The sequence below is a fragment of the Hoplias malabaricus genome, chromosome 10, assembly GCF_029633855.1.
Source record: "Hoplias malabaricus isolate fHopMal1 chromosome 10, fHopMal1.hap1, whole genome shotgun sequence".
NCBI lineage: Eukaryota > Metazoa > Chordata > Actinopteri > Characiformes > Erythrinidae > Hoplias > Hoplias malabaricus.
In genome coordinates this window covers 8,100,591-8,127,743 of record NC_089809.1, presented here as the reverse complement: position 1 = coordinate 8,127,743, position 27,153 = coordinate 8,100,591, and the positions used below count along the sequence as shown (strand labels likewise).

The following is a 27,153-nucleotide window of genomic DNA, read 5'->3' as shown; positions in this document are numbered from 1 at the left end:
TGTTTTCTGTTGTGAATTTGGAAACGAGGTACAAGGTAAACGCTGTTAGATAAAAACGTCCAAATGTGATGTGAGCACTCAGGCCCTGTCTTGCTCCAATATGAATGTTAATTAGGTCTAGCATAAATTCCGGAAAGTTGTAGAGAGATAGCATGTGAATAATATTTACAACCGTTAATTTTCTACAGGTTTGAATTATGATGTTTTCAGTCCTTTTACTGGAAGTGTGTGTGTGTGTGTGTGTGTGTGTGTTATAACTCACCAAGGTCATCAATTTTGATGTTAGGTCTCAGAGTGTAGTCTGGCTCTGTGGGCTGTGGCTCATCATCTGCATCAGCTGCTGGAAAGAACATAAAGGGAAATCAGGACACAGTTGAAAAAGCCATTCTTTGCCTTTAGCAACATGAGCATAAAACTGGGAATGGCTCAGATTTCAAAATAGATCAAGTTTTCCTTGGGTTCTTCTGGCTATTTTACACTGTCTCTAAATATGTATGAACCTAAGTGACGCTAAGTGTAGCCTAAAGACTGTTCAGCCAAAGGAAAGTCATGCTGCAGCAGGCTCCGCCCACCAGGTTTCTGTGGTAATGCATTCTGTAGGTGTCTTTTATCTATAAGTCAGCGCCACCTTAAAGTGTTTGTTTGCTTTTTAGTGTCATAGTTCTTGGTATCATATGAATGTGTTGTCTACTCCATTTTTCTCAACTGATGCATTTGCTTTGAGGAGTTTGGTGTGTTCTCCCAGTGTCTGAGTGGGTTTCCTCTGGATGCTCAGGTTCACGGAAGAATCATAGTTTATCAACTGGTTACAGTTGTGTCTGATCCAAATGATATATGATACACACATGTACTTGTTGTCGAGTTCTGCACAAACAGAGCACATTCCTGTTTTTATTTAACAATGTAACACGCTGTAAATGCCCTTGTCCAATTCCACTCTGGCTCTGTGCTCTTGATGACTAATGTCATCACTGTTCACCATAAAGGACCTAGTATTCTTTGGTTCCATTTTTTATTTTCTTTTATTTTGTTTATTTTTATTTTTATTTTTTTGTGGTTTGGGAACCAATTTATGTTGGTTTGTGAACAAGAACTGAACTGGTATCATGCCAGTGGCAAGGGACTACCAGTGATTACAGATACGCACTGGACCCAGGAGGACAATGCAGTTTTCAGTAGTTACACACAAAAAAAAATTGAATGAATGAATGATGCATTTGCAGAAAAAATTGAAAATGTGAAAAATAGCCATGAGAAATTATTACATTAGCGAAGGCAACCTACACAAAATTAAACTATTGTCAGCCAGTCACTACATGTTAGATACAGTAATACATTTATTTAATGTTAGGTCAGTTTAAATCTTTCAAAGTATAGTTTCAAATCTTTGGGTGGCACCCCTGCTCTTCACTCTCAAACTCAAATTTAGCAGGCTGAAGACTCTCCACAAGGTGGTGCTATTAACCTACAAATTGTTTTTGTGCTTCAGAAGAGCAGTGATTCACATCAGTGACACTGTTAGACCGAGGTGAAATGTGAATGTGAAATATGAAAGGAATCGTTGCCTAAAGAATCATTACCTAATCCAAATGAACTGTGGACTTGCGATGTCTGAGGTCTTATATTGCTAAAAGCTAGAGGATGTATAGATTGGTTGAAGTGTGTGAGTGTGATATATATATTAGAGAGAGAGAGAGAGAGAGAGAGAGAGCACAGCAGGACTGCAGTGGGCTGATATGAACTCATGTGTTCAAGCTCCAGTGAACAATCAGAGCAGAATAATCCTGACATCACAGCCAGCATGAGCAGGGGTTAAAATAACACACGAACACACACACACACACAGGGAGGAGGGGTGCTCTTAATGCACATGAGTACTGACAGAGAGAGAGGGAGGGAGGTGGAAGGGTTAAAATAACAACAAAAGTGCCTGTTAGATTACACTGAACCAGACAGCACTGGGAGATGAAGGGAGAAATGGGAGGGAGAGAGAGGGGGGGGGGGGGGGGGAGAGAGAGAGAGAGAGAGACTAAAACCTTGACTGATACAGATTTTTTGATGGTGGGTGACTCTGAAGAAATTATAACCAATAGCTCGAGTCAATATCCATAACCTAATATAATTCACAGTGTATGCATTGAGGCATTAAAGTCTAAAGAATCACGTGTGCTTGTTTTTAGGGTGAAATTAGTTTATATTTTACGTGTCCAGAGGAAAATCATGTGTAATTTGTAGGTTATTTCTGAGCCCCAGAGTGGTATTAAATTATAGTATGAATTATATTATACATTATAATATACTACACAAATAACAATATTCTGCTCAGTGACTGTGTACAAACCTCGAGTAGCTTGACTATAAACATGCTCTTCGTTACAAAGCTATCTGTTAGCGCATAGACAAAGGCACTGCTCAAAATCGTTCTGGAGGCAGCGCTGCCTCCAAGGCAGAGGAAACGTAACGGGTCACTAGCCAACAGGCAGGGATGAATGTGATTGGTTAAAACAGACCCAGCCAAGATTTTCAAATATCGTGCCATTAACCTGTAAAGCTCCACCAGGACACTCATGGTTTGCCTGCTCACATTTCAGTCACACGATGGTCTATGTGGATCTGTTATAAACAATCACATTCATCCCTGTCAATTACGTTTCTGCCTCCAGAACTATTTTGAGTAATGCTTTTGCACACACGCTGTCTGTTAATGCAAATAAGCCAGTAAACATCAGTAATATAAGTAAATGTCAGTGGATATTATCAGCCAAACTATATCATTTTATCATCAAAGCTGTAATAGAAAGAGGGTGAGAGAAAGAGAAGAGAGAGTGAAGGAAAGAATAGCTGCTCCTGTGATCATTATGTAAAATGAAATGTGACGGTAGGGAGAAAGTTAGTGAAAGAAATACAGACTAGTGTAACACACACACACACACACACACACACAAACGAACCAACACTGACACAGAGAAAAGTGAGTTGTGTGCGTTATGTAAAAACAGTGCACCATATTACTGTCAGCTCATTGCTGCAGGGTCGGACCTGCAAATGACCTCGCAATATATATATATACATACAGTACTGTGTAAAACATTTAGGCACCAGAGATTGAAATTTAAAAAGCTATTTATCTGAGCAGTAATTTTTATTTGCTAAAAAAACAACAACAAATAAACATTAGAATAAAACCAAATCACATTACTCTAGTGTGATACTCTGTGTGTGAATGTGCTGGTTTAACTTTGTCCAAATCTCTCCTCGTGGAGTCGTATTATTTGAGGTTATCATCCAGTACCTAGTTTTACCATTCATTCATTCATTCATTATCTGTAACTCTTATCCAGTTCAGGGTCGCGGTGGGTCCAGAGCCTACCTGGAATCATTGGGCGCAAGGTGGGAATACACCCTGGAGGGGGCGCCAGTCCTTCACAGGGCAACACAGACACACACACACATTCACTCAACCTACGGACACTTTGGAGTCGCCAATCCACCTACGAACATGTGTTTTTGGACAGTGGGAGGAAACCGGAGCCCCCGGAGGAAACCCACGCGGACACGGGGAGAACACACCAACTCCTCACAGACAGTCACCCGGAGCGGGAATCGAACCCACAACCTCCAGGCCCCTGGAGCTGTGTGACTGCGACACCTACCTGCTGCACCACCGTGCCGCCCAGTTAATAAATAATGATTTTAAATGTCTGCTGTGTGCTGTTGTGAACAAAACATTGTTCTTCAAACTCACTCACACCTACTACTTTATAGAAAAACTAAAAATGAGCTTATAGACGCTTATGGTGAATTCTGAATAATGGACTGGCCACCCCAGAGCCTAGGCCTAGATTTTGCAACTGAATTTGTATGTTATTGATTTATATGAAAAACTTTATACATGAAACATGGACACGTTAAACACTGTAATTATTATTATTGGAATTATTATCAGCTTTGGCCCAGCACTCTATGCAGCACTGGGCTGTGCAGCACTATGCAGCACTGGGCTGATACAGATATGGTGCAGTATGTAACTGCAACTGCTCTTTTCAATTTGGTGGATGCATAGATGAATGGATAGGATGGTCTTGATGGATAGACAGACATGTTGATGCCTGAGTGGAGAGATCAATGAAAATAAGTAGCTGGATGGATGAATTGATGGTGAGATGAGCGATAGATGAGTAGGTAAATGCCACCATGTAGATCTGCTCAATGCATAATGTGGATGGATGAATACATAGTTGTTCGGGAGGTGGGTGGAAGGATGAATGAGTAGCATTGACCATTGGATGTGAGGACCAATGAGTGGAAAGTTGGATAGACAGAGATGAGGAAGGATGACTGGATGGATGAATGTATGTATGTGTGATGCATAGACTCACATATGGGTAGAAGGGAGGGGAAATTAATAAAAAGATGTTGGTGTTGATGGAGGGACAGAGGATGGTCTGAAATAAGGATAGGTACCTGTCGAGCAGCAGACGTACACTCTCAGTCTCAGGCAGCTGCGGCCATGGTGATGAGTGGGCGTGGCTAAAACAGGAGAGGACCAATCAGCGATTGACACGTCATAATAAGCAGCAGTTATAATCACAATACACGGATAAACATAATGACTGAGGGCAATGGGAGGAAGTTAATGCAATCATGGGTTATTGTTATTGTTATTGTTGCAGTAAGATTGTCGGGACTGAATTATTCTGTCTTTGTTCAGTGAGAAAAGCCCGAATGTATTTCAGAAGGACGTCTTCTCCTTTCATTCCTGCTGTAACTGCAGTGATCCATTACCACAGGACAGACATTAGAGCTATGGAACTGTCTCTCGTTCACTTGCTTGAGGTCCAAGGCTCGTGATGGATGGCCCTGAGAATGCAGTGGTCATTTTGTCTGATATTACACTTCTGCGCTACTAAATTGGACTTTGGTTCTCTGGCCAGTTTAACACTGGAGAATTTAGGGTGGACGCTATGCGCTCAACTGCCCTCGCTACTCATAGCATCTTTGATCATGTCCAGATTAGACTGCAGTTTAAATCCTCTTACAGACATTAATGTAGTTTTAGGAGTCCTTCCCAAGGACTGTCATCTGCATTGCACTGTACTCATGCTTAAACTGGGATACGAACTCCTGCTGTTGTGTTTTGGGCTTGTGTTATCCGCTAGGCTATAGCCATGCATCGAATTGTGTTGTATATTATTGTGTATTAGGTGTACTGTATTTTTTTATTGTACTGTATTGTATTGTGTTGTGTTGTAATGTGCTGCATTGTACTGTATTGTGTGGTGAAGTAATACATGGTGCTGTAAGGTTTTGTAGTAATGTGTTATTGTGTTTCATTCTGTTTTGCGGTAATGTGTTGTATTGTATTGTACTGTATTGTGTTGTATCGTGATATTGTATTGTGTTGTCTTGTATTATGTGGTTGTATGTGCTTATTGTATTTTAATGTGTTGTGTTGTGTTGTATTTGATGCTGTGTAGTGTCCACACTCACAGATGTAGTAGTACTCGTGTCCCACATGGAACTCATAGCCCAATGAGAAGGCGCTGTAGCGCTGGAACTTTTCAGAGAATTTGATTGGTGCATGAGGAGCATGGGGGCGGTTACACTCCCAGCGCTTGAAGCCCAGCTGCGGGTCACATGTGCGATAACCACGGTAACTGACCATGTACAGCACATACTGCTCAGGCACGCCCCTCTGACTGCTGTTGTAGTGCGGGCAGTAGATGTCCAGATAATCGTTCACATTCACCTGCAGGGTGTAGCCCTCCCTCCGAAGACTACAAGAGAGAGACAGAGAGAGAGAGAGAGAGAGAGAGTCATCAATTTCTTTTTCAGAATGACACAAACTTATCCTAGTATCAGTGCTGAGTCTGAAACTGTTCCCTATTCACTATATAGAGCACTATATTTGGGTTCCGCCATTTTGTAGTAGTGTCTGAACACATGGTGTATGATTTTCAGCGCACTCAGACAACACATGTACACCACTTTATGCTATTGGATAGTGGGCTACCCACAATGCTCTGCACTGTTTGGTAATAACCCCACATGAGGTAGTGTCAGAAATCGTTCACCATCCTCCTTATTCAGTTCCCCATGATGCACTATATAGTGAGGAATGTAAGGAATAATGAATAGGGAGCCATTTCAGACAAAGTGCAGTGTAAGGTTTCTTTTGGAAAGACAGCTTATAAGCAATGGTGCTACACAGTGATATAAATATGTTACTGTTCCAAAGTTAGAGACCACATTTAATTTAATTCCCAGTCACAATTTCGATTACGTATCATAGTTATATTATAATTGCCTGGGCATTTCTCAGTTCTGTCTTAGACATTGATTGCATTTCATTTTATGTTTCTCTTGAGGGATGTTGTGGGCGGGGCTCTGGGGAGGTCAGCCCACTGTTTTCTGAACATCATGTTCATTTTTTTTGTCTTTATTTCCTTTTCTCAGTAAGAGCTTCTCTAGATCACCACATCCTTTCAGACCCATAGCATGGACTTCTTATATATATATCATTTAAAACACCATAGTAAAGACGGAGAAGGTTTAGTACATTTGCTCATGAGCACCCTCTATAGAGTGTAATTCACTATTACAACACTGTCCGAAAATCAAGGGGGAGGGAAAAGTGTAGGGTAGCTGCAGTTTTAAGGCAAAAATTCGACCTAGTGTTCTTTTAGCTTTATTGCTTTAACAGGGCTATGGTAGGAGTCCCAAGATAAGACTTCAGGGTCACATTTCATAGAACATAGTTAATATACTTAATGCTTAAACACTCTGTATTGGTATTTTTAGGAATAGATCAATACTAAAAATGAAACATTAGGATCAGACATATTGATACTTCAGCATTGATCCGCCCACCACACAGAAAGTAAGAGAGAGAAAGAGAGGAGGAAGAAAGAGAGACAGAAAGTGAGAGAGAGGGAGAAAAAGAGAGAGAGAAAAAAGAAACATCATGAAGGTATCAATGAACAGACATGGTTTTTAACCATATCACAGCTGAATTTACTATAACACACCCACAGAGTTTGCTTTGCCTGATCTGCTGACTTAAAGAGAAGTACAGGGGCCACCTTCCTGCCAAGTCCTGCCCCACATCCTCCATTTCTGCCCCTTTAACAAAAGAACACCTCACAAATATTGATATACAGTAATGCAATTAAGAGTTTGCCAGTGTGGACGTTCGATAACTAACAAAATCAAGGCGTTAGAGGCCTGCACTGCCAACAAATAAAGTGGTATAACCCCAACTCCAAACAGACACACACACACACACATTTAAGTCATGGATTTTGCTTGTGAAGTCGTGTTCGTGATCACTCTATTGCAGCGCATCCAACACTAAGTGCAGCATGGTCATTCTTTTATATAGCAGTATGAATTCCACATGATGACCCATTTTAATATGGCCTTAATGGACATGCATCTTACTGCTCCACAGCCTGTGATCTGAGAGAAAGGGATGCTGTATATTCATCTAGCCAACATTAAGCAATGGGACGTGAAGCAAATATGCAGCTTCTCAAATGCATCCCAATTTATTTCATGCTTTTCTTTGGAGACGCTACAGTGGGGACACGTTACACTGGACATATTAGGAACCAGCTGCAGCAGCAGGTGTAATCCTGTACATGCCATGCATACATTTATTTATGGTTCTGTTCATTTTTTTATATATTCCTTCTTGAAAACGGATTTGTGACAACAGCAGATCAATAAGATTTTTTTTATTGAATTTATTTATGTCACAAAATATATGTAAATAAGTCAACATAACTCGGCAACATTTACACAGCATTATTTCTGGTCTGACCATGGTCTGACTCCATGGTAAACAAAAAATAAAAAAAATGACCCTGTCATGACTTTGCTCTGGTGCTATATTCAGCCACAGTGATGCCCCCCCCCGCTGATGACATATTCCTAGTTCCCCTCTAAACGTGTAGAAATGCGGACTGATTCACTGGAAAGAGCCAAGATTCAAAGAATCAGAACAGAACCGGTTCAAGAACCAGAGTTCTTTTGGTGGAAATGCTCTAACCGAGAACACTTCATTTTCACCTCTGCTACACTACTAGCACTCTTACGATGTTAAACTGCTGAACCAAAATAGAGGACTGTTACAGGACTCGCAGCCACACCCATGAGGTGAAGGGAAATGCAAAAACCCAGTGTTACTGTGGCTTACGCTGGAAGCCAATGGATATTGGATTTTGTGCTGCAACTTATTTAGACAGGAGGCCATTCAGAATTGTTCTACTTATCTGTATCTCTCCAATCACAGCACTGGACCCGCATTTAAAGACGGCGCTGTGGTGTTTAATCCTTGTGGTATTTTGACCAAAGCATGTCACAGACATTTCGTTTACAAACTAGAACTCATGTAAAAAAGGCTATAATATGTCCCTTTGGTATTAACTGTGGTGGTTTAAGCCCCCTCGTGGTTGGGGCTTAAACTGCAGCCACTAAAGCACAGTGGATTAATTTAGTCTTACACACACACACACACACACACACACACACTCCAGAGCCCAAGGGTGTGATGTTTCATTAACTGAATCACTGAATCAATCCAAATTCCGGCCACTTCCACTTCATTGATCTCCTAATAGCAACATCGCTTCAAATCGCTCTGGTCTTGGCCCTGATTCCCTTCCTAATGATTTTGATGCGCTGACTCATGTTGCTCATAACAGAAAGAGTAGGAACAAAGTGTTTTCTGAGACACACCACCTCGGTACGTGAGACAAACAATCTGGTGTTGTCTAGCCACCCTGTATTTCCATGCTCCACATTTTCCCACGTAACAGCTTCCCTTTAAAATAGAGAAAACTGTGTTACTGCCCTACTTTGTAAAAATAAGCTTAGTGTAAATGCAGGGATGGCCCTTAGTTCTTTTTTTTTCTGTCTTTTTAGGAGCAAGGCCAGAACCTATTCAGAATCACTGAATCACAATGCTGTAACACCCTGAACAGGGCATCAGTCCATTACAGGATGTCACACACTCAACAACTGGACACTTAAATAGAAAATCCACCTCCATGTTTGTTTGGACTGTGGGAGGAAACCAACGCAGACACGGGGAGAACACATCTAGGAACATACACAGGTCATCCGGTCCAACCTAGACAGAGCTCATATACAAATATCAGTCTAAAGCCCTATTCAAACGGGATTAGTTTTACAGGGGGAGCTGGGGTAATGTATTTTATTCCATAAGACGTCAGTAATGTTTAGGGTGGATTTGCGCCGGTGAAAATAACAGAGGTGGGAGGGGCTACACGCACTGCAGTCACACAGTGTGGGTCATACACAGCAGAGCTACATATGCTTAGCAGGAGTTTTTAGAGTGCCACAACTGTTCTGAGGTCAGTCCTCTCACCAGAAGCATACAGCCCTCAACAACTTTATCTTCTAGTTCTTCACAACAGATAACAGACGAAAAGGTGGCAAAATCTTTACTAATCCTTCGCACCATTATTATACGGAACGCCGTTTGGCTCTAAATGTGTTAACACGAAATTATATGCTACGTGTTAACACAGAGAATCCAACATGTTTAGAGCCCGATGGCGTTCCATATTATTATAACCGATATTAGAAATCGTTTAATGGTGACGACACGTTCATAATGAGTATTGGAGGCTACTAGTGTGGACAAAAAATCTACAGGTTGTTTTTTGTAGTTTTGAGCGTGGTGTGTCGTTCAGCTCCTGAGTTTTTACTTAAACCTTAAATGTCTTCTTCAGTTCCTCCGTTCTCAAGAAACCCCAGCGAAAAAACTCCTTTACCTTGGGATATGACGCAACATTACTTCACATTTCAATTCGGACAGGATTAATATAACCCCTGTTCTGAGAACCAAAAACCAGAATCCATAATCTATAAACTATAAATGTCATTTTATAATTGAGAATTCATTTTGAGAGCTATAAAAACAGGTTGGTAAACTGAATATATCTGTATATCATCGTCTGTTTTGAGCATAATATTCTTGAAGAATCCGTTTTCGCTTTCATTCCGCCTTTTCTCACTTGTGCTTCTCCCAGTCGCGCTTTCGCCTCCAGAAGATTCTCACTTTTGACTTTTGATGGAATTGGGATCTAGACATTGGTCATTGGTTGCTAGTCATTGGTTGCTGAAGTTAAGCCCCGCCCACCCAGCCGATTCCACTTTAAAATATTTGTAGACCTAATATTAATTCAAATTAAATGCTAAAAATTATATGACGTATTAAAATAGAGTATGATTTTGTGTGGGAACAATCAACAAGAGGAAGAGGTTGGCCTTGCCCTTAAGCATGGGAATGCCTGACACCCCACCAGAACAAATACGCATAGTTCTGAAGACTGCCATCAACTCACCAGAGGTGCTGTACAAATGGCGCTTGCTCAACATTGGGAACCAATACAGGACTGAGCAACTGATACACCTCAAAGTGTCTACAACCTCTGTCAAGAAGATGCTACATCTCTCGTACAGTGTTAGCAAGCATGTGCTTCTTCAAAAGGTTTTCAACCTTTTACCCCAACAAGCTTGAAGTAGAGCTCTAACTACCCCATTTGTCACGTCGGCTAACAGATGCTGAGTGATGGGGAAGACGGAGGGCCATTCTACCCGCCCTGAGAGAGAGAGAGAGAGAGAGAGAGAGAGAGAGAGAGAGAGAGAGAGAGAGGGCGAGCAAGAGGGGCCAATTATAGTGTACAAACACCGCAATACTACATATATATTTAATAAAGTTTCAATGCAACATGCCATATAATGCCATATTATACATTATTTTTAATATTGCCGAGCCCCAGTAGTAAGCCACAGTCTCCAGAGCAGGAATAGAGTGCCGCTTCTCTCTTTTCCTCCTCCACACTCGTTTATCACTGTCAACCTCCTCCCTCCAAAGAGCGAGGGATGACAGGAGTAGAGGATAGAGCCAAACATCAATAACTATATTCCCGCTCTTTTCCTGTCTTCACCAGAACAGAGCCAGGGGTTTCACACACATGAAGTGTGTGTGTGTCACTGTGTGTGTGTGTGTGTGTGTGTGTGTGTGTGTGTGAGAGAGAGAGAGAGAGAGAGAGAGAGAGAGAGAGAATGTAAGATGATGTAATTATTAAAATTTACCAGTAGGTGACAGTACATAAATATTCTCTCTCTCTCTGTTCTAGGTCACTTCTCATGGGAGATTATTATTCAATTATTAAATGAAGATCGAAAACGCTGCCTTTATATCACCTTTTCTCTCTCTCGCTGTCTCTCTCTCTCTCTCTAATCCACCTACTATACTAATCTGTCAGTCACTCCTTCACACTGTTGGGCAGCTGTTTGTTTGTTTGGATGTTGCAGCTGTGAACAAAACATAGTCTCATTATTAAATTGTATCAATCTTTTGATTGTTATAAATATAATCAGAATTCTAGCACTAGCATGTGGAGCGAAACAACATTAATCAATAATATCGCGAAAAATTTGAAAGCCCCACATTTGCCTTGTGTATAAATATCATGGTGAATGTTACCAATAGAAATGTTCATCACTGGCCATAACCACTGAATAACAACAGTTATAGAGCAACATTTTATATACACTATTATTATAAACAAATGATCACTGAATGCAGGATGGTATACAGACGTATGAACATATTGCAGGAGTCTAAATTAATACACTGTTCTGAAGTATCATTAGCAATGTTTTATAGTGTTTTATAATTATGTTATTCAGGGCTTATTCATATGTAGTAAAGCTCCTATGCAGACACCTTTCTAAAAATGATTACCAAAATAGTTGGTCAATATGAGGAACAATATACAAATATTTAAATAAAGATTGTTTATTGTAACACATGTATTGTGTTGATATAGTGCTGAGAAATAAATAACAAATAAATAATTCACATCCAAAAGTAAGAGTTTATTAGTTTAGGACCAAAACAAATGTCCACACATGCCCAGGAAATTTATCACAATTTCATATATAACAACTGGGCACTTACAATATAGGTACACTTTCTAGTTTATAGCCCTTGTATTGCTATGTATACATTGATAGCCCCTTTACCCCTGGTCTTCAGTGATCAGGACCCCCAAAGGACAGACAGGTGTGATGTGGTGGTGGAGCATTCTCTGCGCTGCAGTGACACTGATGTAATGGTGGTGTGTCAGTGTGTGTTGTGCTGGTGTGAGTGGATCAGACACAGCAGTGCTGCTAGAGTTTTTAAAGGCTGCTGAGGCTATGCTGGACTCTCCACCCCCCACCCCCGCCAAATGATTAATAAGTACATTCTGTAAGGCGTATGCACGTAAAGGCTATATTTTTGTGGTTCAAACAGCAGAAGTGTGCTTCCTGCAGTAATGTGCTTCTAAAATCATCAAAACTGCACATCACAGAAAATGTATTAGATGCTATTTATTATAACATTATTAACACAAAAAGTAACGAGAGAGATAGAAATATCAAGGAGAGAGAGAGAGAGAGAGAGAGAGAGAGAGAGAGAGAGATGTTGTTCTGTTAGTGTCCACCAGAGGGCAGTAAAGTGACAGAGGTTAATACAGCAGTAGAGTGCAATGGGAAAATTCTATTTCATTCATCGTACAGCGATTATCATTAGAGTACACACACACACACACACACACACACACACACACACACACACACCATGCTTTCCTTCTAGTACATTGGATTTTTCACCTACTGGAACTAACATAATTTTATTCTTCAAATGTGTAAATACAAAGGGATTTCAGTCGTTTTAATAACGTTTGAAATGTGTGTGTGTGTGTGGTGATAATATATAGTGCACCAAAAATTGTGTGGTCCAAATGTATGTTGATATATTGACCCTATATAGTATGTGTGTGTGTGTGTGTGTGTGTGTGTGTGTGTGTGTGTGTGTGTGTGTGTGTGAGAAGAAGGTGCTGAGCTGAGCAGTGCGGGATTCTGGGATGGCGGCAGGTTTACAGCAAGATCAAAGGCCAGAGAGGATCAATGTCACCTGAGTACAACCACAGACACAGAGAGAGAGAGAGACATGGAAACAGAAGGAGAGCTGACAGTTTATTACAGAGATGACACTGGATGAAGAAGAAGAACAAAGTATGTATCTGCACCGATCAGCCAAAATATTAAAGCCACCTCCTTGTTTCTCCACACACAGGAGCACTTTGTAGTTCCACAATTACAAACTGTAGTCCTTTTATTTTACTTAGAGTCTGAACCAAAACCTTCTTAAATGTTGTATTAAATATAGTGTTGAACGTTATTAAACCAGCAGGTATTAAACCTGCAGTGCTTTAAGTTCCTCAGACGTTGGGTTCCAGTCGCCACAACAGTGAACATTTCTGACTGTGTTTCTCCAGAACTAAGAGATTCACATCAAATCTGAATTAAACTGAATGACTCTGTTCACACCTTAATTATTGAATTAGAGAGAAACAGAGAAGTAAACCACATGTTAGTTCTGCAGTTAAAGACTGAAAGAGGAGAGGAACGAGATCATACGGAGAATGTAGTATTATACACACACACTGTAGAGAGAGCGGGAGCAAGAGAGAGAGAGACATTAGGGAATAGAGGGAGTGAGAGAGAGAGCTGAATCAGCAGACTTTTCCTCACTCTCCTTACACACACACACACACTCTCCCTTCTTCTTAATTAACCCCATACTCTCTGTTTAATTAAAGCATAGCATCTGCCCTATTAACACACACACACACTCATGACGAAAATGACTTCCTATTATTCCAATGATATCCTATTATTGTTTGATTATTGTGTTGTTAGTATGTTTTTCTCTCTTTAATTTCTGTTTAAACTCTTATGTGTTTAATTAAGCACAGCATCAGCACTCTTTCTTTCTCTCTCTAAACACACACAAGTTGTACACTGCAGTTCATCAGGAGAATGTGTGTGTGTGTGTGTGTGTGTGTGTGTGTGAAGGTTTCACTCATATCCTCTCACTATATTCTCAGTTACATCACTACACTTTCATCTTTGCTCAGTTTGTGGAAGATGGTGAAGGTGGGGACTGATAGAGTCATGGCCCTGTGTGTGTGTGTGTATGAGAGAGAGAGAGAGAGAGAGAGAGAGAGAGAGAGAAGGGAGGGAGGGAGGGGAGGGGAGGGGCACTCTGGTTTTAAATCTGTTCAGGAATCAATAAGTCTGTAAGGAGAGGTGCTGGCTGCAGTGCTCAAGGCCAGGCCCTCATCACTGCTGATGCGTGTGTGTTTGTGTGTGTGTGTGTGTGTGTGTGTGTGTGTGTGTGTGAGAGAGAGAGAGAGAGAGAGAGAGAGAGAGAGAGAGAGAGAGAGAGAGAAAGGGGAAAGTGTTTAAATCACACACCTCCACCCAACATCCCCTTGTTTCAAAGCCCATTTGCCACAAGCAATTAGAGATAACTATTTCCATCTCTCTCTCTCCTCCTCTCTTTCTCTCTCCCCTATTTTTCTGTAACATCCCTCTCTTTTTTGCTCTTTCTCTCTTAACACTTCCTCTCCTTCCTTCCTTTTATTCATGCTCTGTTCTGTCTAATTTTCTCTCTCTCTCTCTGATCCCTCGTTTTTGTCAGAACAGCATGGTGCTAATGGTGCAATGGTGAATATTAGCCTTTTTAACCACACTAATTTCTTTCTCTCTCTCTCTCTCTCTTTCTCACTCTGTCACACACACACACACACACACACACACACACACACACACACACACACACATATAAAGGAATCACTTCCTGTTCATCGCATCTGCATTATAAATGTGCTTACTGACATTTACAACTTGAACCTTAAACGGTTAACACACACACACACACACACACACACACACACACACACACACACACACACACACACACACACACACATTGTGAAAATATCAAACTTTCCACATGATGTGCAAAAGTGGGCAGACAGGACCACCAGTGAAGACTGTGGTAATCAGTTTGTACACTGATAGGTCAAAAACACAGTTCCTGATGCAACGCGGAGACACGGGCGAAGACAAACCCTCCCGTGTCCAACTGTTTATACACAGCTGGACACAGCCATTCAGCTGCACACACAGCCTCAGAAGGAAGTGGGACGCTCTGGAGCAGCTGCACATGAGCCTAATGTCCTCGTGCTCAATGCCAAGAGCCAGCTGGAGGGGTATAAACCTCCTCAACGTTGGGCTGTGGGCCAGTGGAACTGCATGGTCTGGAGGGATAAGTTGAAGTGGAGCTTATGTTACACCTCATATATGTTGCATATTTCACACTGAATCTGGTCGCTCTGAACAGGGCTGTTCACACAGTGGCAGAACACTTCTCTGCTGTTTGATCCTTGTGATGTTTTGACCAAAGCCTGCTACAGATGTTTCATTAACGCAACAGTAGGTAGTATTTTTAACTTAAAATCACAGCTTCAAAGTCCTTGTGATGCTTCACTGACCTATAATAGGGAGAACAGGGCCTCTGTTGTTGCTACTCCAAGCTCGGCACTGCAGGAACTGCACTATGTAACGTTTGTGGGGGAGGGTAGGAAACCACACCTCTCCTTTCCCACTTTCCCTTTTGATTCCACTCTGCTACTGTAGGGGGAGCCCAGGAGCAAAACTACAGAATCTTACTTAGAGTTGCTTTAAGACACCAGAACTGTGTTCACTAGTGTAAAAGGGGCGTAAGGTGTCCCTTTAAATGTAGGAAGAGCAGGTCGTCCAGAAAGCTATGGCCATGAAGAGTATGAACTGTGTCAACTCGGGTCCCAGGTAATAACCGCAGCGAGGAGAGAGATCCGAAATGAGAAAGAAAATAAATAAATAAATGAATGAATTAGAGAAAACCAAGATCATTTGTCAAGTCAGTGGATAAAGAAATGTGTGAGCTTTGTGACAGAGCTGAAGCTGATACAGTCACACACTTCTCTTCCTTCACTTCTCTTCTGTCATCCCTTCATTTTCTCTCTCTGTGCTGGAAGAGTGATGAGGATTTAATCTCTCTCTCTCTCTCTCTCTCTCTCTCTCTGTACTGCTCACTCAGGTGCAGCTAAAGAACACGACTCCCCACTGAGCACTCAACACCACTGTGTCTGTGTGTGTGTAAGTGTGTGTGTGTGTGTGTGTGTGTGTGTGTGTGTGTTGTTTACGTCCTTCATAATATGGAGAGAGAGAGAGAGAGAGAGAGAGAGAGACTTTCATTACTCTCAGTCATTTTCTCATCATTTCAAAGGGGCACTCAGCTGAAACTGAAATCTCGACTTTATGAATCTCTTAATAGCTTTAAGTGACATTTTGATGGCGGTAGGAGCAGTAGTATGAGAGTTAATTTACGGTCATCACACTATCACTGTTTTTGACTGAAATGCCTGATGCCCTGTGTAATAACACTGAGGCAAATAAAAAAAAGGTTTTTAGGGGAACCACGCATGGATGGTGAAGCCCAGCGCTGCGTCTTGGGCATCTGTGGCTACCACACCATCGCCGGAGCTCAACACGCTTGTAGGAGAATATGAACGCCCATAAGTACTGAAATGATCTAAAGGTAAGTTATAGGGGAGATGGAAGGTCATGCCACCAAACTTGACCGGATTGGTGTCTGAGGGAAGGATTCAGCGAGAGCTGGATGGTGCAACAAAACAGAAAAAAGCTCTACTGCTCTGTCTGAATGGATACGCAGTCATAAAACAACAAAAAATAAAAACAACAAGAAGTTAACAACGCTTACATTTACAACTGCCATTGATGTGGTTTCCATAGCCTGCGGCTCCCATTAGAGATGGTCACCAGCTACATTTTGTGGCGGAGTGGGGCTGTGGTAGTGGAAAAACAAACCAGGTACCAAAAGGTGAGTAGATTCCTATGCAGCTCTCTGAAATTGTGGGAGGACGCCAAAAGAAAAAGTAATGGATTCCTTGAGTAGCAGCGACAGCGATTTTATTTTTGAGCACTGTAGCTAAACAATGCACACCCAGGGTTCACCCCATTCTACAGAAAAGACAACAAGGTTCTGTTGTCGATGTTGCTCCTCTCATTAAATAAAAAAGGTTACATTTTCTTTAACCTTTTTTTCGTTAGCATATCATTACTGTCCAATTAAAAACATGTTTCTCCGTTTTTTAGTATGGATTTTAATTTTACTACATCTTCTGAACACAGCAGCTGTCCTTCACATGTTGTGATGAATGAACCAATAGAAATGCTCCAAAATGACTTGGAATCAAAAAAGTTTTTTTTCCCCTCCCTCTCTTGGTAAACTTGCTAGTTGGTAAACTTGCTATTTTGGGAGATACACGTGTTTCAAAGGGCAGTGACGATATGTAGAGTCTTTGTGGTGCTTGTTCTTTAAGCTTTTCTGTTCTGCTGCGAACAAAACGAGCTGTTCTGCCACGGTTTCGAAGCTGATTGTTTGGTCTGTAACCATGGCAGCGGTGCTCTGATTGGTCGGCCTGATTTTAAAGGATCTGTACAATGCAGAAAATAGAACAGGTTCTAATTGAAAACCTGATGCAGCTTCGCCGGTCCCGTCAGTTTCAGACTCGGTGTGAAAGACACTGTTAATAAAGGCTACGTGTGTTAGCTTTCAAAAGGCGACCTGGCTTTTTCTTTGTCTGTAATAAATCGGACTCCCAGGGATACCCAAGACTGCACGTCTGAGGCTAGTGTAGACTGCCCAGTGGGAATACATGTAGAATTAAGAATCCAGGTACAATAATCAGATAAAAATGGGGTCAAATACGGGAAATGATCGAAAGTTGAAGAAGAAATTTGCTAAAAACACTTAGCTGTTGTTTAATGTTTGCTCTTATGTTTCCTGCCTGGTGGCTTTCTCTCTCACCTTGTTTACTTGGCAGCTTTTTGTGGCACCAATTATCTGGAGCTACCACTGAGAGAGAGAGAGAGCGAGAGAGAGGAAGAATGAGAGACAGAAGAGCTGAGCCCTGTATGTTCCACTTTAAAAGCTTTTGGCAACAGCACAGCTTTTGTGTTGAGAATTAAAATTGAATTAGCTTCGACCGTGCGTGAGTGTGTGTTTCAGAGAGACAGATGACGTAAGACAGAGATGGATGGACACGGGGAGAATGAGTGATGAGGAAGTGGAGGTCAATTGGAATGGAAGGATGGACTGATTTACAGATGGAAATGAGGAGCTGGACGGAGCGAAACGAAAGAGAGGAGCAGAGAGCCATCATTTGTGAAGGAAATACACAATGCAAACAAATCAAAAACAAGACGCCGCAGCATCAGCACAATGGTATTGGAGCTCAGCACGCTTGGAGGAGATCGCTAACTCTATCTCTGTAGAAAAGCACTGATCAATAGAATGGAGCTACACATGAGTCTAAGGCAGATGTCTTCAAATCCAGACCTTGGATTCAGATTCTGTGTTCCAGTTAAACATTCAGAAAACACTATGCCTTGTTTTCACTGTTAGCAATTCCAGCGCATTGTGATATTAACCCTAACACATTACAAAATATTAACATGGTATACAATATTACTGGGGGTAGGAGGGGGGACTCGTGTCTGAGAAAGTCCAGTGACTGGTGCTGGAGGAACAGAAAAGTTTGAAAATAAGCAAAATAACACAGGTCTTCTACTGTTTAGAATCAAAGACTTAGTGAGCCCAACACGGCGCAGACTGTGTTCTAGCGAACTGAGGCTCAAATCACACACCTATTCCAGTTTCCTTCCTTACTCTTTTAACCCAGTGCTAAAGTCACAACTGCAGTGGGTTACTGGCCCTGTGTTACTCACTATACAGTGCACTATTATAGGGAACTGAAGTCAGGAGGGTAGTGAACAACGCGCAGTGCATTATGGGTATCCACTCTCCACTAATATCAGCATGGGTTCTACACTACCTTTTGCAGTGCATTGTGGGATTGTTGCGCACTGAAAATTGTCTGTTTTCTGACACTACTACAAAATGGCGGAACACCAAAATAGTGCACTATATAGTGAATAGGACACAGTTTTGGACAGAGCATGGGTTTTTCCCCCACACTTATTTTCTTAGCATGACATCAGCAGCCAGTGTGCCCACACAGCGCCCCCTTCCTGTGGCTCTCTTAAATGCACAGAATCACCTCTTTTGTTACCTTGTATCTAACGTAGTCAGAGTAGTCACTTTTTAAATACCACGGTATACATTATTAACAATATACCATCCAACCATATTCAGCTATCAGTGTTTAAAATCCAGGCCTGGAATCTGGCTCATAGGTCCAGATTTGAAGACCTCTGGTCTAAGGTCAGCATGCCCAATACCAAGCTATTGTGGAGTAGTGGAAGTGAATTCCACACTCATAGCAATGTTCCACCAATGAGTCTAATGGCACTTTTCCACCGCATGGGTCTGGCTCTACACGACTCGACTCGACTCGACACGGCTCGGCTCGCTTAAAGCTTGTCGCTTTTCCACTGGCACTTAACTTAAGAGATTTTACATGCAGTGATTTTGTGCTGGCTTTGAATGAGCTCTGCACTTTGTGGTGATAGACATGTCTCTCTGGCCAATCAGTGCAGGGTTTACACGTCACCATTTAGTACCTACTCTGCACGGTTGGAACCCAAGGTGAGCTAAGACTGAAGACTTACCCGGTTCCAGGGAGCAGGTACCAGACTTGGCCAGTGGAAAAGCAAAAGAGCTGTGCCCAGTCAAGTAGACTCGTGTAAGTTCCATGCAGTGGAAAAGTGGCATAAGGTTAGTGTGGCTGAGTGGGCAAAAGGAGTACAGACTCTACATTAATGCCCTTGATTTCAGAATAAACACTGGGCGAGAATGTGTAATATAGAGTTGGGTTATTATAAGTCGGAGAATTCTGTAGTGCTTTATGGAGTGTGTAGAACTTCGTTTATCGAGCTGTAGAGTCAACATTAACCTTTAACCTTCGTATCTACTACAACTAAGCCCTGGTACCTCACAAACACACACACACGCACACAAACTCAAGAGTATGTTTACAACCCGGGATATTGGTAGTTCGGAGGCTCTTATGGAGAATCAATAAAGCGGTTAAGAGCGAAGGAGATTGGAGTGGTGTAATGGGCTAAAGTGCCCGTACTCAGAGGGCTTTCTCTAAGACACACACACACACACACACACACACACACACACACACACACTTTCAACAATCCAGCACTGAATACTGACATCCTTTGGCCCTGCGCCCACACACTGCTTTCGCAAGCCGTGCAGATTTGTTGGTTGTTGCTAGGATAACAGTTTACGAGTGGACCCTTATTACCCGCTCTGCTTATTAAAGTTCCGGGACGGCTAGCTGTAAAAGTGAATCTCAAACGAGCAAGTTTTCTTTATTGCTTTGCAATAACTTACAACCTTCCTTCCCCACCATCATTTACTGTGATACAAGGCATCTTTTAGCTGACAGAACTGTGCAGTTAGTGTTCTCCTCTGAGCGTGTTGAGCTGTCCAATGGGTGATATGTTAAAAGCTGTTTGAAAAAACAAAGTTAATATCAGTATGTAAAGTAAATATTTGTGCCTGTTGGTTCTGTCATAGTGACTACACTGTTGTCTGACCCCAGGTATTAAATTAAGTTAAATTAGTAAGGTCATGTGTTGTAGTAATGCAGATGTAAATAAAAGAAAGCACAAAAAACATTTATTGAGACACTTCCCTAAAAATAATAAAAATATAAAAGTATTAGAAAGCTACTCTGCTAAGATACATATAATTTGATAGTATACACAAATAAACGTAGTACTTCCTGAGGCCATTTATTGTCATCAGAGCAAGGAAATATTTAGTTTTTGACTAAGCTACAATGTTGACAAAAGCATAGATGCCTCCGTAAAAGCAAGTTGGTGAACAATGCCACTGAAGCTCAATATGCTTGCAGGAGAACACTAATTCTTAACTTCTGTTAACCAAGTACTCATTGATAATACGGGCCTACAATCTTCCATGCCCATCTTGTATAATCCCCATAAAACAGTACTGAGCTTAATGTCACCTTGCTCAATGCCCAGTGTAAAGCTCCCCCTGATTTTACTTTTATTAACGGAACTGAAACAGTGAGACAGGCAATGTCACAGCTCGCAACGTGTGAGTTGGAAACAAAACAATTATATCTAATGAGATTCCGGTGTCACTCTAAGTCCATCACTCCCTTGTCTATGATTTTATCTGCTGTAAAAATGCAAAGCACATCTGAAAGGCTTCAGCGGCTGGCGGTGTTTAGGGGGAAAACAGCGATGGCGTGTTGCTCTGGTCGAGACAGCTGCCCAGCAGGCTTACCATATTGAAAACAGCTGGAAAAAAAAAAGATGTTTGAGAAGTTGTTTTTCTCTGGACAAATGGTCCCTGCCTACTTACAGCAGAGGACAAGCTAGAGGGCAAACAAACCATACAGTGGCCAGGCAGATGGGGGTGCTGGCATTTTTGGCATTCGGCACACCCTTGTATCCAGAGCAATCATTTTTAAACATATTTACAGAAAGTTAATCCAGTGTTAGGAGTCGTACCTGAGGACTTTTATTGATTATAGTGTTGTGTTTTTGCTTGAATGGGGAATAGAACCACTATACTACAACACATATTTAATACCACACAATACCACAATCAGGTTAGATAAAAAAAATAAAAAACAACTTACATTTTCAACAGTCAAAACATCACAATTAATTTAAATAAAAATAAGCAGCGTGTGTGTGTATTTATTAAAAGCCTCACCCTCCCGACCCACTTTATTTTGGTAGCACTGTGTACACTGTCAGTGAATTTCATGACATAAAGTCATTGTCCTGTCCCTGAATTTAACGAGCCCATTCCAATCTGCTTAATAAACCTTAGTTATTACCTACTAGGGGTGGTACAACTAGCCATTTTTACTCGTTAACTAGTTATCCAGGAAAATATCGACTAGCCATAATATCCATAGTGGTAGTACTGAAAGCTACTTTCTGAGATGGGTATATTTTTACCACGAACAAGACTACACTTCTACAAATATGTAGAAATATATACATTCTGTTTATTAATGGTTATTAATTAGGTTGTAAACACATTAATAGTCATTAATAATCAATTTTAACAAAGAGATTAAAAGGGTAACTGTTATTTGTTACTTGCCAAATAGTGAACCTACATCCATCTACACTGTTAAACCTTAGATCTTGTCCGATACTGAGCATACTTTGTCTCCTCTGCATCCATCTGTAGACATTAACTCTGTCAGCTTCAGCACATATTTGTTAATATGTTTAACCATTTAACCACCAGGTTTAATCAATTAAGCACTGATAGAACGTCTTTGTAGACAGTGATGATAATGTGCCAAACCTTAACATGTCAAATGACTAAATTCACAATCTCAGATCTTATACTTATTTTTATTCTTTACTTTGACAATTTCCGTAAGTTATGTGACACTTTCACTATTAGAAAAAAACAGAAACATCAAAAGGGGTGTTAAAATTATTATTAATGATTTTTAAGTTGTCTATAACCTAATTAATAACCATAAAATAAACAGATTTTGAACCATTTTTGAAATATTTATAAACCTTTATGAATGTGATTGTGTGTCACCCTGTGAAGGTCTACCCCTCCAGGGTGTGTTCCTGCCTTGTGCCCGTGATTCTGGGTAGGCTCTGGACCCACCATGACCCTGAAATGGATAAGCGCTTAAAGATAATGAATGAATGAATTTATACCTTTATTAGTGTTGTCTTTTTTATACAGTGGTACTATTTAAATTTTACTTTAGCGTAGCTGTACACATTTTGCAGCTGACTGTAGAATTGGAATAATCTCTTTTGAAGTATTTCCAGACTACTGAATTTTGATTAGCATAGCAATTAACGGAAGATGGAAGAAGGAGCTGCTTGCTTTCCCATCTGCCTAGTCGACTTCTGGAATTAGAATCAATTATAATCACTTTATTGACAACTGTGCTTGCACACAGAGGAAAATATTCCTTCTCATTTAGCCCAATCCGTGCCGTGAAACACATGTTTACACACACACACACACTAGTAAACACTAGGGGACATTGAGCACACATACCCAGAGTGGTGGGCAGCAGGTGGGGGTTAGGTGCCTTGCTCAAGGGCACTATCTGGGGATCACTCTCGCAACTTGGGTTACAAGCCCAGTTCCCTAACAACCAGGCCATGGCTATGTCGACTGTGGTGGTACCCTCAAGGATACATTTCAGCACCTTCAGTTAGGGAATATAATTGTACCATATTCAATAATAATTGTAGATTTTAAAGCCGGATTTCATCTCCAGGACTTACATTATGTTCTTTTATTTCACACAGTTCTATAATGAAATCTTACAAATGTTCACCTCTCCTTCTGGAGAAGAGGATGTATTGTACCATTAGGAAACACAACGACACTCTAAAACCACTGTTGTACCTTTAGTGACAATAATGGACCTGCACAGTACCTTTTTTTCTGAGAATGCGCATCCCCTACTACGTACAGGGGTGAAAATGGCCCCACACTTTCTTTATTTGGTACAGGTAATTCAATAATACATATTTTATGTTTTTCTTTTTCATTTAAAATATGAATTATTGCATTACCTGTATTAATAACAACATGTTTCAAGAGCTAATGCTTGACTATTAATTCTACTTCTAAGGAACTTCAACATCTAAGAATAGTATCGTCTGAAACGTTTTGTGGTCCCCTTAGCGTCTCGTGTAATAATTATTTCCATGTTTAAAGATAAGATCAAATAAGGTGACATAACACTATTGATCATGAAGGAAATTGCAGTGTCACCGTTCTCTGCATATTCCACAAGAGAAGACGTTAATCAGAAGCAATAGGGTGGGGTTACAGAGATACATATGTCTGGATGACAGAAGTACTATAATAAAAAAGAGATTTACACTAAGAAACATAGTAAGTGATAAAAACATAACACAAGTGAGATATGTGTTTATGCATTAATGACTATGTACATGACAGAAACAAGAGCAGCGTAAGTCATTTTTACACTAATGGAGCTATGAGGTACTGAGTTATTTATCTAAAGTTGTGCTCATGTCCAACCCACACAGATCCGACGGAGGAAATGTCAGATTAGACAGTGTTTTATTTATCCACAATCAGAAACTCATGTTAACTCACGTCACTGCACTGAAGATGCAGCTCAGAGAAATGTGATATGCTGGAGAGGAGTGTGTGTGTGTGTGTGTGTGTGTATGTATCACAGTCTGTCTGGGCTGAAGTGTGTGTTTGCATTAACCTCTATGTCCTCTGTCTACTCCCACAGGTCTCCTGTTACCTCCTTTGTGTGTGTGTGTGTGTTTGTGTGAGTGACAAAAGCAGAGTGAGTTTTCAGACAGAAAGCTTCATGATGCTAGGACTCATATTAATGCAATGTCTAGAGTCAGTATGGCCAAATATTTTCAGACATCGTATAAGGTTTTGAGAAAATTTCCCTTAAAGCGACACTATGTAAGATTGGGTGTTTATTCTCCTGTCCTCCCCCTACAGTTCAGGGAGTGTTTCACCTTTACAGCACTGTCCTCAAATCAAGTCAGCCATGTCTGGTTATTTTCTTGATCACTCTCACTCACTTTCTCTTCTTCGCTTCCTCTCTAGCTGTTAGTGTATATGCCCGGTGCTGTGAAGCTTTCCATGGCTCTGCCGAAAACCTCCCTACCCTCCTCTTCAAAGTTACATCGTGCAGTCTCTGCCATGCTGAACTTAGATTAGCAATGAGATTCTCCATGTTACAGGTCAGTGAAGCATCACAATGATTCTGAAACTGTAATTTTAATGTAAAAATGCTACATAGGGCTGCTTTAAGACCTGATGGCATACATCGACGAGAGCATTAGCAAAGTCAGGTACCGGGGTTGGATGATTAGTTCTGGGTCACATACACAACTTTAACTCATCCCTAATGTTCTGAATGGATTCTATCACTCAAGAGAACACAGGTGCATTGCTCTATAGTCCAGTGCTGAGGGCAGTTAATATCTTAAAGTAACAGAAGTCGTCTTTAAGGTGGAACGGAAAAATCTGAATTAGAAGCTTGTTTTAGCTTTGCAAAAATAATGGAATTCACTGCTGTTCTCTGTTGTTGAAGAGGTGGGATTTTTTGGCACATGCTGTATCCAATACTATAAATATTGTAGAAGATTTTTTTTGGGGGTGGGGGGGGTGCATTTAGATTTTGTTGAAGAACCCTCTGGACCTGTATTATAAAGGGTCTATAAATAAAGTGTTTTCAATTCACAATTTATTTTCTTTTTAGGGATTTGCCAGTGTGAAGAATCTATAAATCTCGCCTTTTCATATTATGCCCAATAATAATACTGCAAAAATGGAGATGAACATCATTACATCATTACCAGCCCACCGGCATGGCACCCCGGAACTTCCCAGCTCCCCAATCCAGCAAAGGAGAGTGATAAATATTTTATCTAGTGGCTCCCCATCTTTTACACATCAAATCCAAGCTCATCCTATTGAACAAGAAGAGCTCATTCTTCCCTTTTCTGCTTTTTAAAAACCTGCTGTATTCCCTTCATCCTTTTTTATAAACTCATTCCTTTCTCATTTCCTCACCCCCTTTGACTCCCTCTATCAGCATCCTTCCATCTGTCTTTCACTTTCACTTTCTTCATTTCAGCTTCACTTTCCTTGACACTTCTCTTTCTCTCTCTCTCTCTCTCTCTCTCTCTCTCTCTCTCTCTCTCCCTCTCTCTCATTCCCCCACCCTGTGCCAAATCAATATAACACTCTAGATGTAGTTGACATGCTTGACATATGTCAATCACAAAGCGTGTGTATATTTGTGTGTGTGTGTGTGTGTGTGTGGGTGGGTGGGTGGAGGTGGGGTGTGTACACAACCCTTAACTTCCCAGTTCCTGACTCTAGCCCAGTGTTAAAGTGGAAGGCCAGCAACTTTTCAACTTTCTCTATACTTCATTTGCCTTAATAATAATGCCTTATCAATGCATTTATAATTGCACCATAGTGTGCAAGGCATAAGCCTTTATAATTGTTGATTAGTTGTTATAACACTTAATTAAAACGATCCTGCGTTGCTGTATAATGTCAAGCTTCATAATGCACTATAATATCTGATCATAAAAGCATAGTAAAACATGCAATAACATGATAGTGGAGAATTACTGTTGCTATGATCATGTCATAATTCATTATAGGGGCAGCCATAGCTTAAAGCTTAGGAAAGCAGGATTAGGAGTGAAGTGTCACTGATCCAGTCACTGAGACCAGCAGGAAGAAGCCATCTCAGGCATGTGTGTGTGTGTGTGTGTGCCTGTGTGTATACGCCTGCGTGTTTTCACTGTCACGGATGTGTTGCTGTGCAATAAAATGAAGAGCATATTTCTTAATTACATTTCATATTAGAACATGACTTTATGATGTTTTTATGAGCTCATTTCAGAAGAGTTTTACTGTATTTAAGAGGAGTTTTTCTTAAAGGTAACCAGCCAGATTTCCCCATAATGTCAAATGGGTGTTCCCTCAAAGTAAGTAAAACATATACATCCACACATTCATACACAATGTGTGCATTCTCTACACCTCCTTCTGACAGCTGTCACTCCTTTTTCTCTCCACTGAAGAGAATTAAACTTTAATATTGAAGCGCTTGTACGAGAGAAAGAGAGAGAGAGAGAGAGCAAGAGAGAGATTGAAAGAGTGTGAGTTACTGATGGACATGTGTTTTGGGACTAGTGAGGCCATGCAGGTCGATGCTGAAATTTCTCCTAGAATCGAGGATAGAAAACATGAGAAAGAGAGAGATGGTTCATTCAGTAGAAGATGGATGAAACGATAATGAAAATAAGTGGATGAGAGAGAGAGGGAGATGGCTTTACTCTTAAAAAGACACTGATTTGGACTGTGAAGTCATAATGCATTGAATCATTTCCCAAAGAATCAAATTGCACTGTAGAGGATTAAGAGACTTAATGCCCCACTGAATCACTTACAACCTAATTGAATCATATTGAATTATAAGATTTCTTGATGCACTGAATCACTTACTCAGGAATCAAATTGAACTGAATTTAATTATGAGATTCTGTGATCTTCTGAACTCTTAACAGGTAAACTGCATCATACACTGTGTGGAAGCCCTGAAGTACAAGGGAGAAAAAAAATTTAATGGATGTTCCTGAGAGTATGTTCCACATTACACACCAAAACCCTATTGT

At 40.8% G+C, this 27,153-nt stretch overlaps 1 protein-coding gene across 2 annotated transcripts in view; it reads right to left on the bottom strand.

Annotated features, from left to right (window-relative positions):
* Positions 1-27,153, bottom strand: part of efna3b (ephrin-A3b) — an 86,226-nt gene that overhangs the window by 17,434 nt on the left and 41,639 nt on the right. Inside the window, exons 2-4 of one of the 2 annotated variants that reach the window (XM_066684150.1) lie at positions 5,491-5,777; positions 4,465-4,530; positions 263-340 (exon numbers count right to left, since the gene is read on the bottom strand). In XM_066684150.1, the coding sequence (XP_066540247.1) occupies positions 263-340; positions 4,465-4,530; positions 5,491-5,777 (431 nt within the window). The remainder of the gene's footprint in view (positions 1-262; positions 341-4,464; positions 4,531-5,490; positions 5,778-27,153) is intronic. The other variant, XM_066684151.1, reaches the window with a different exon arrangement.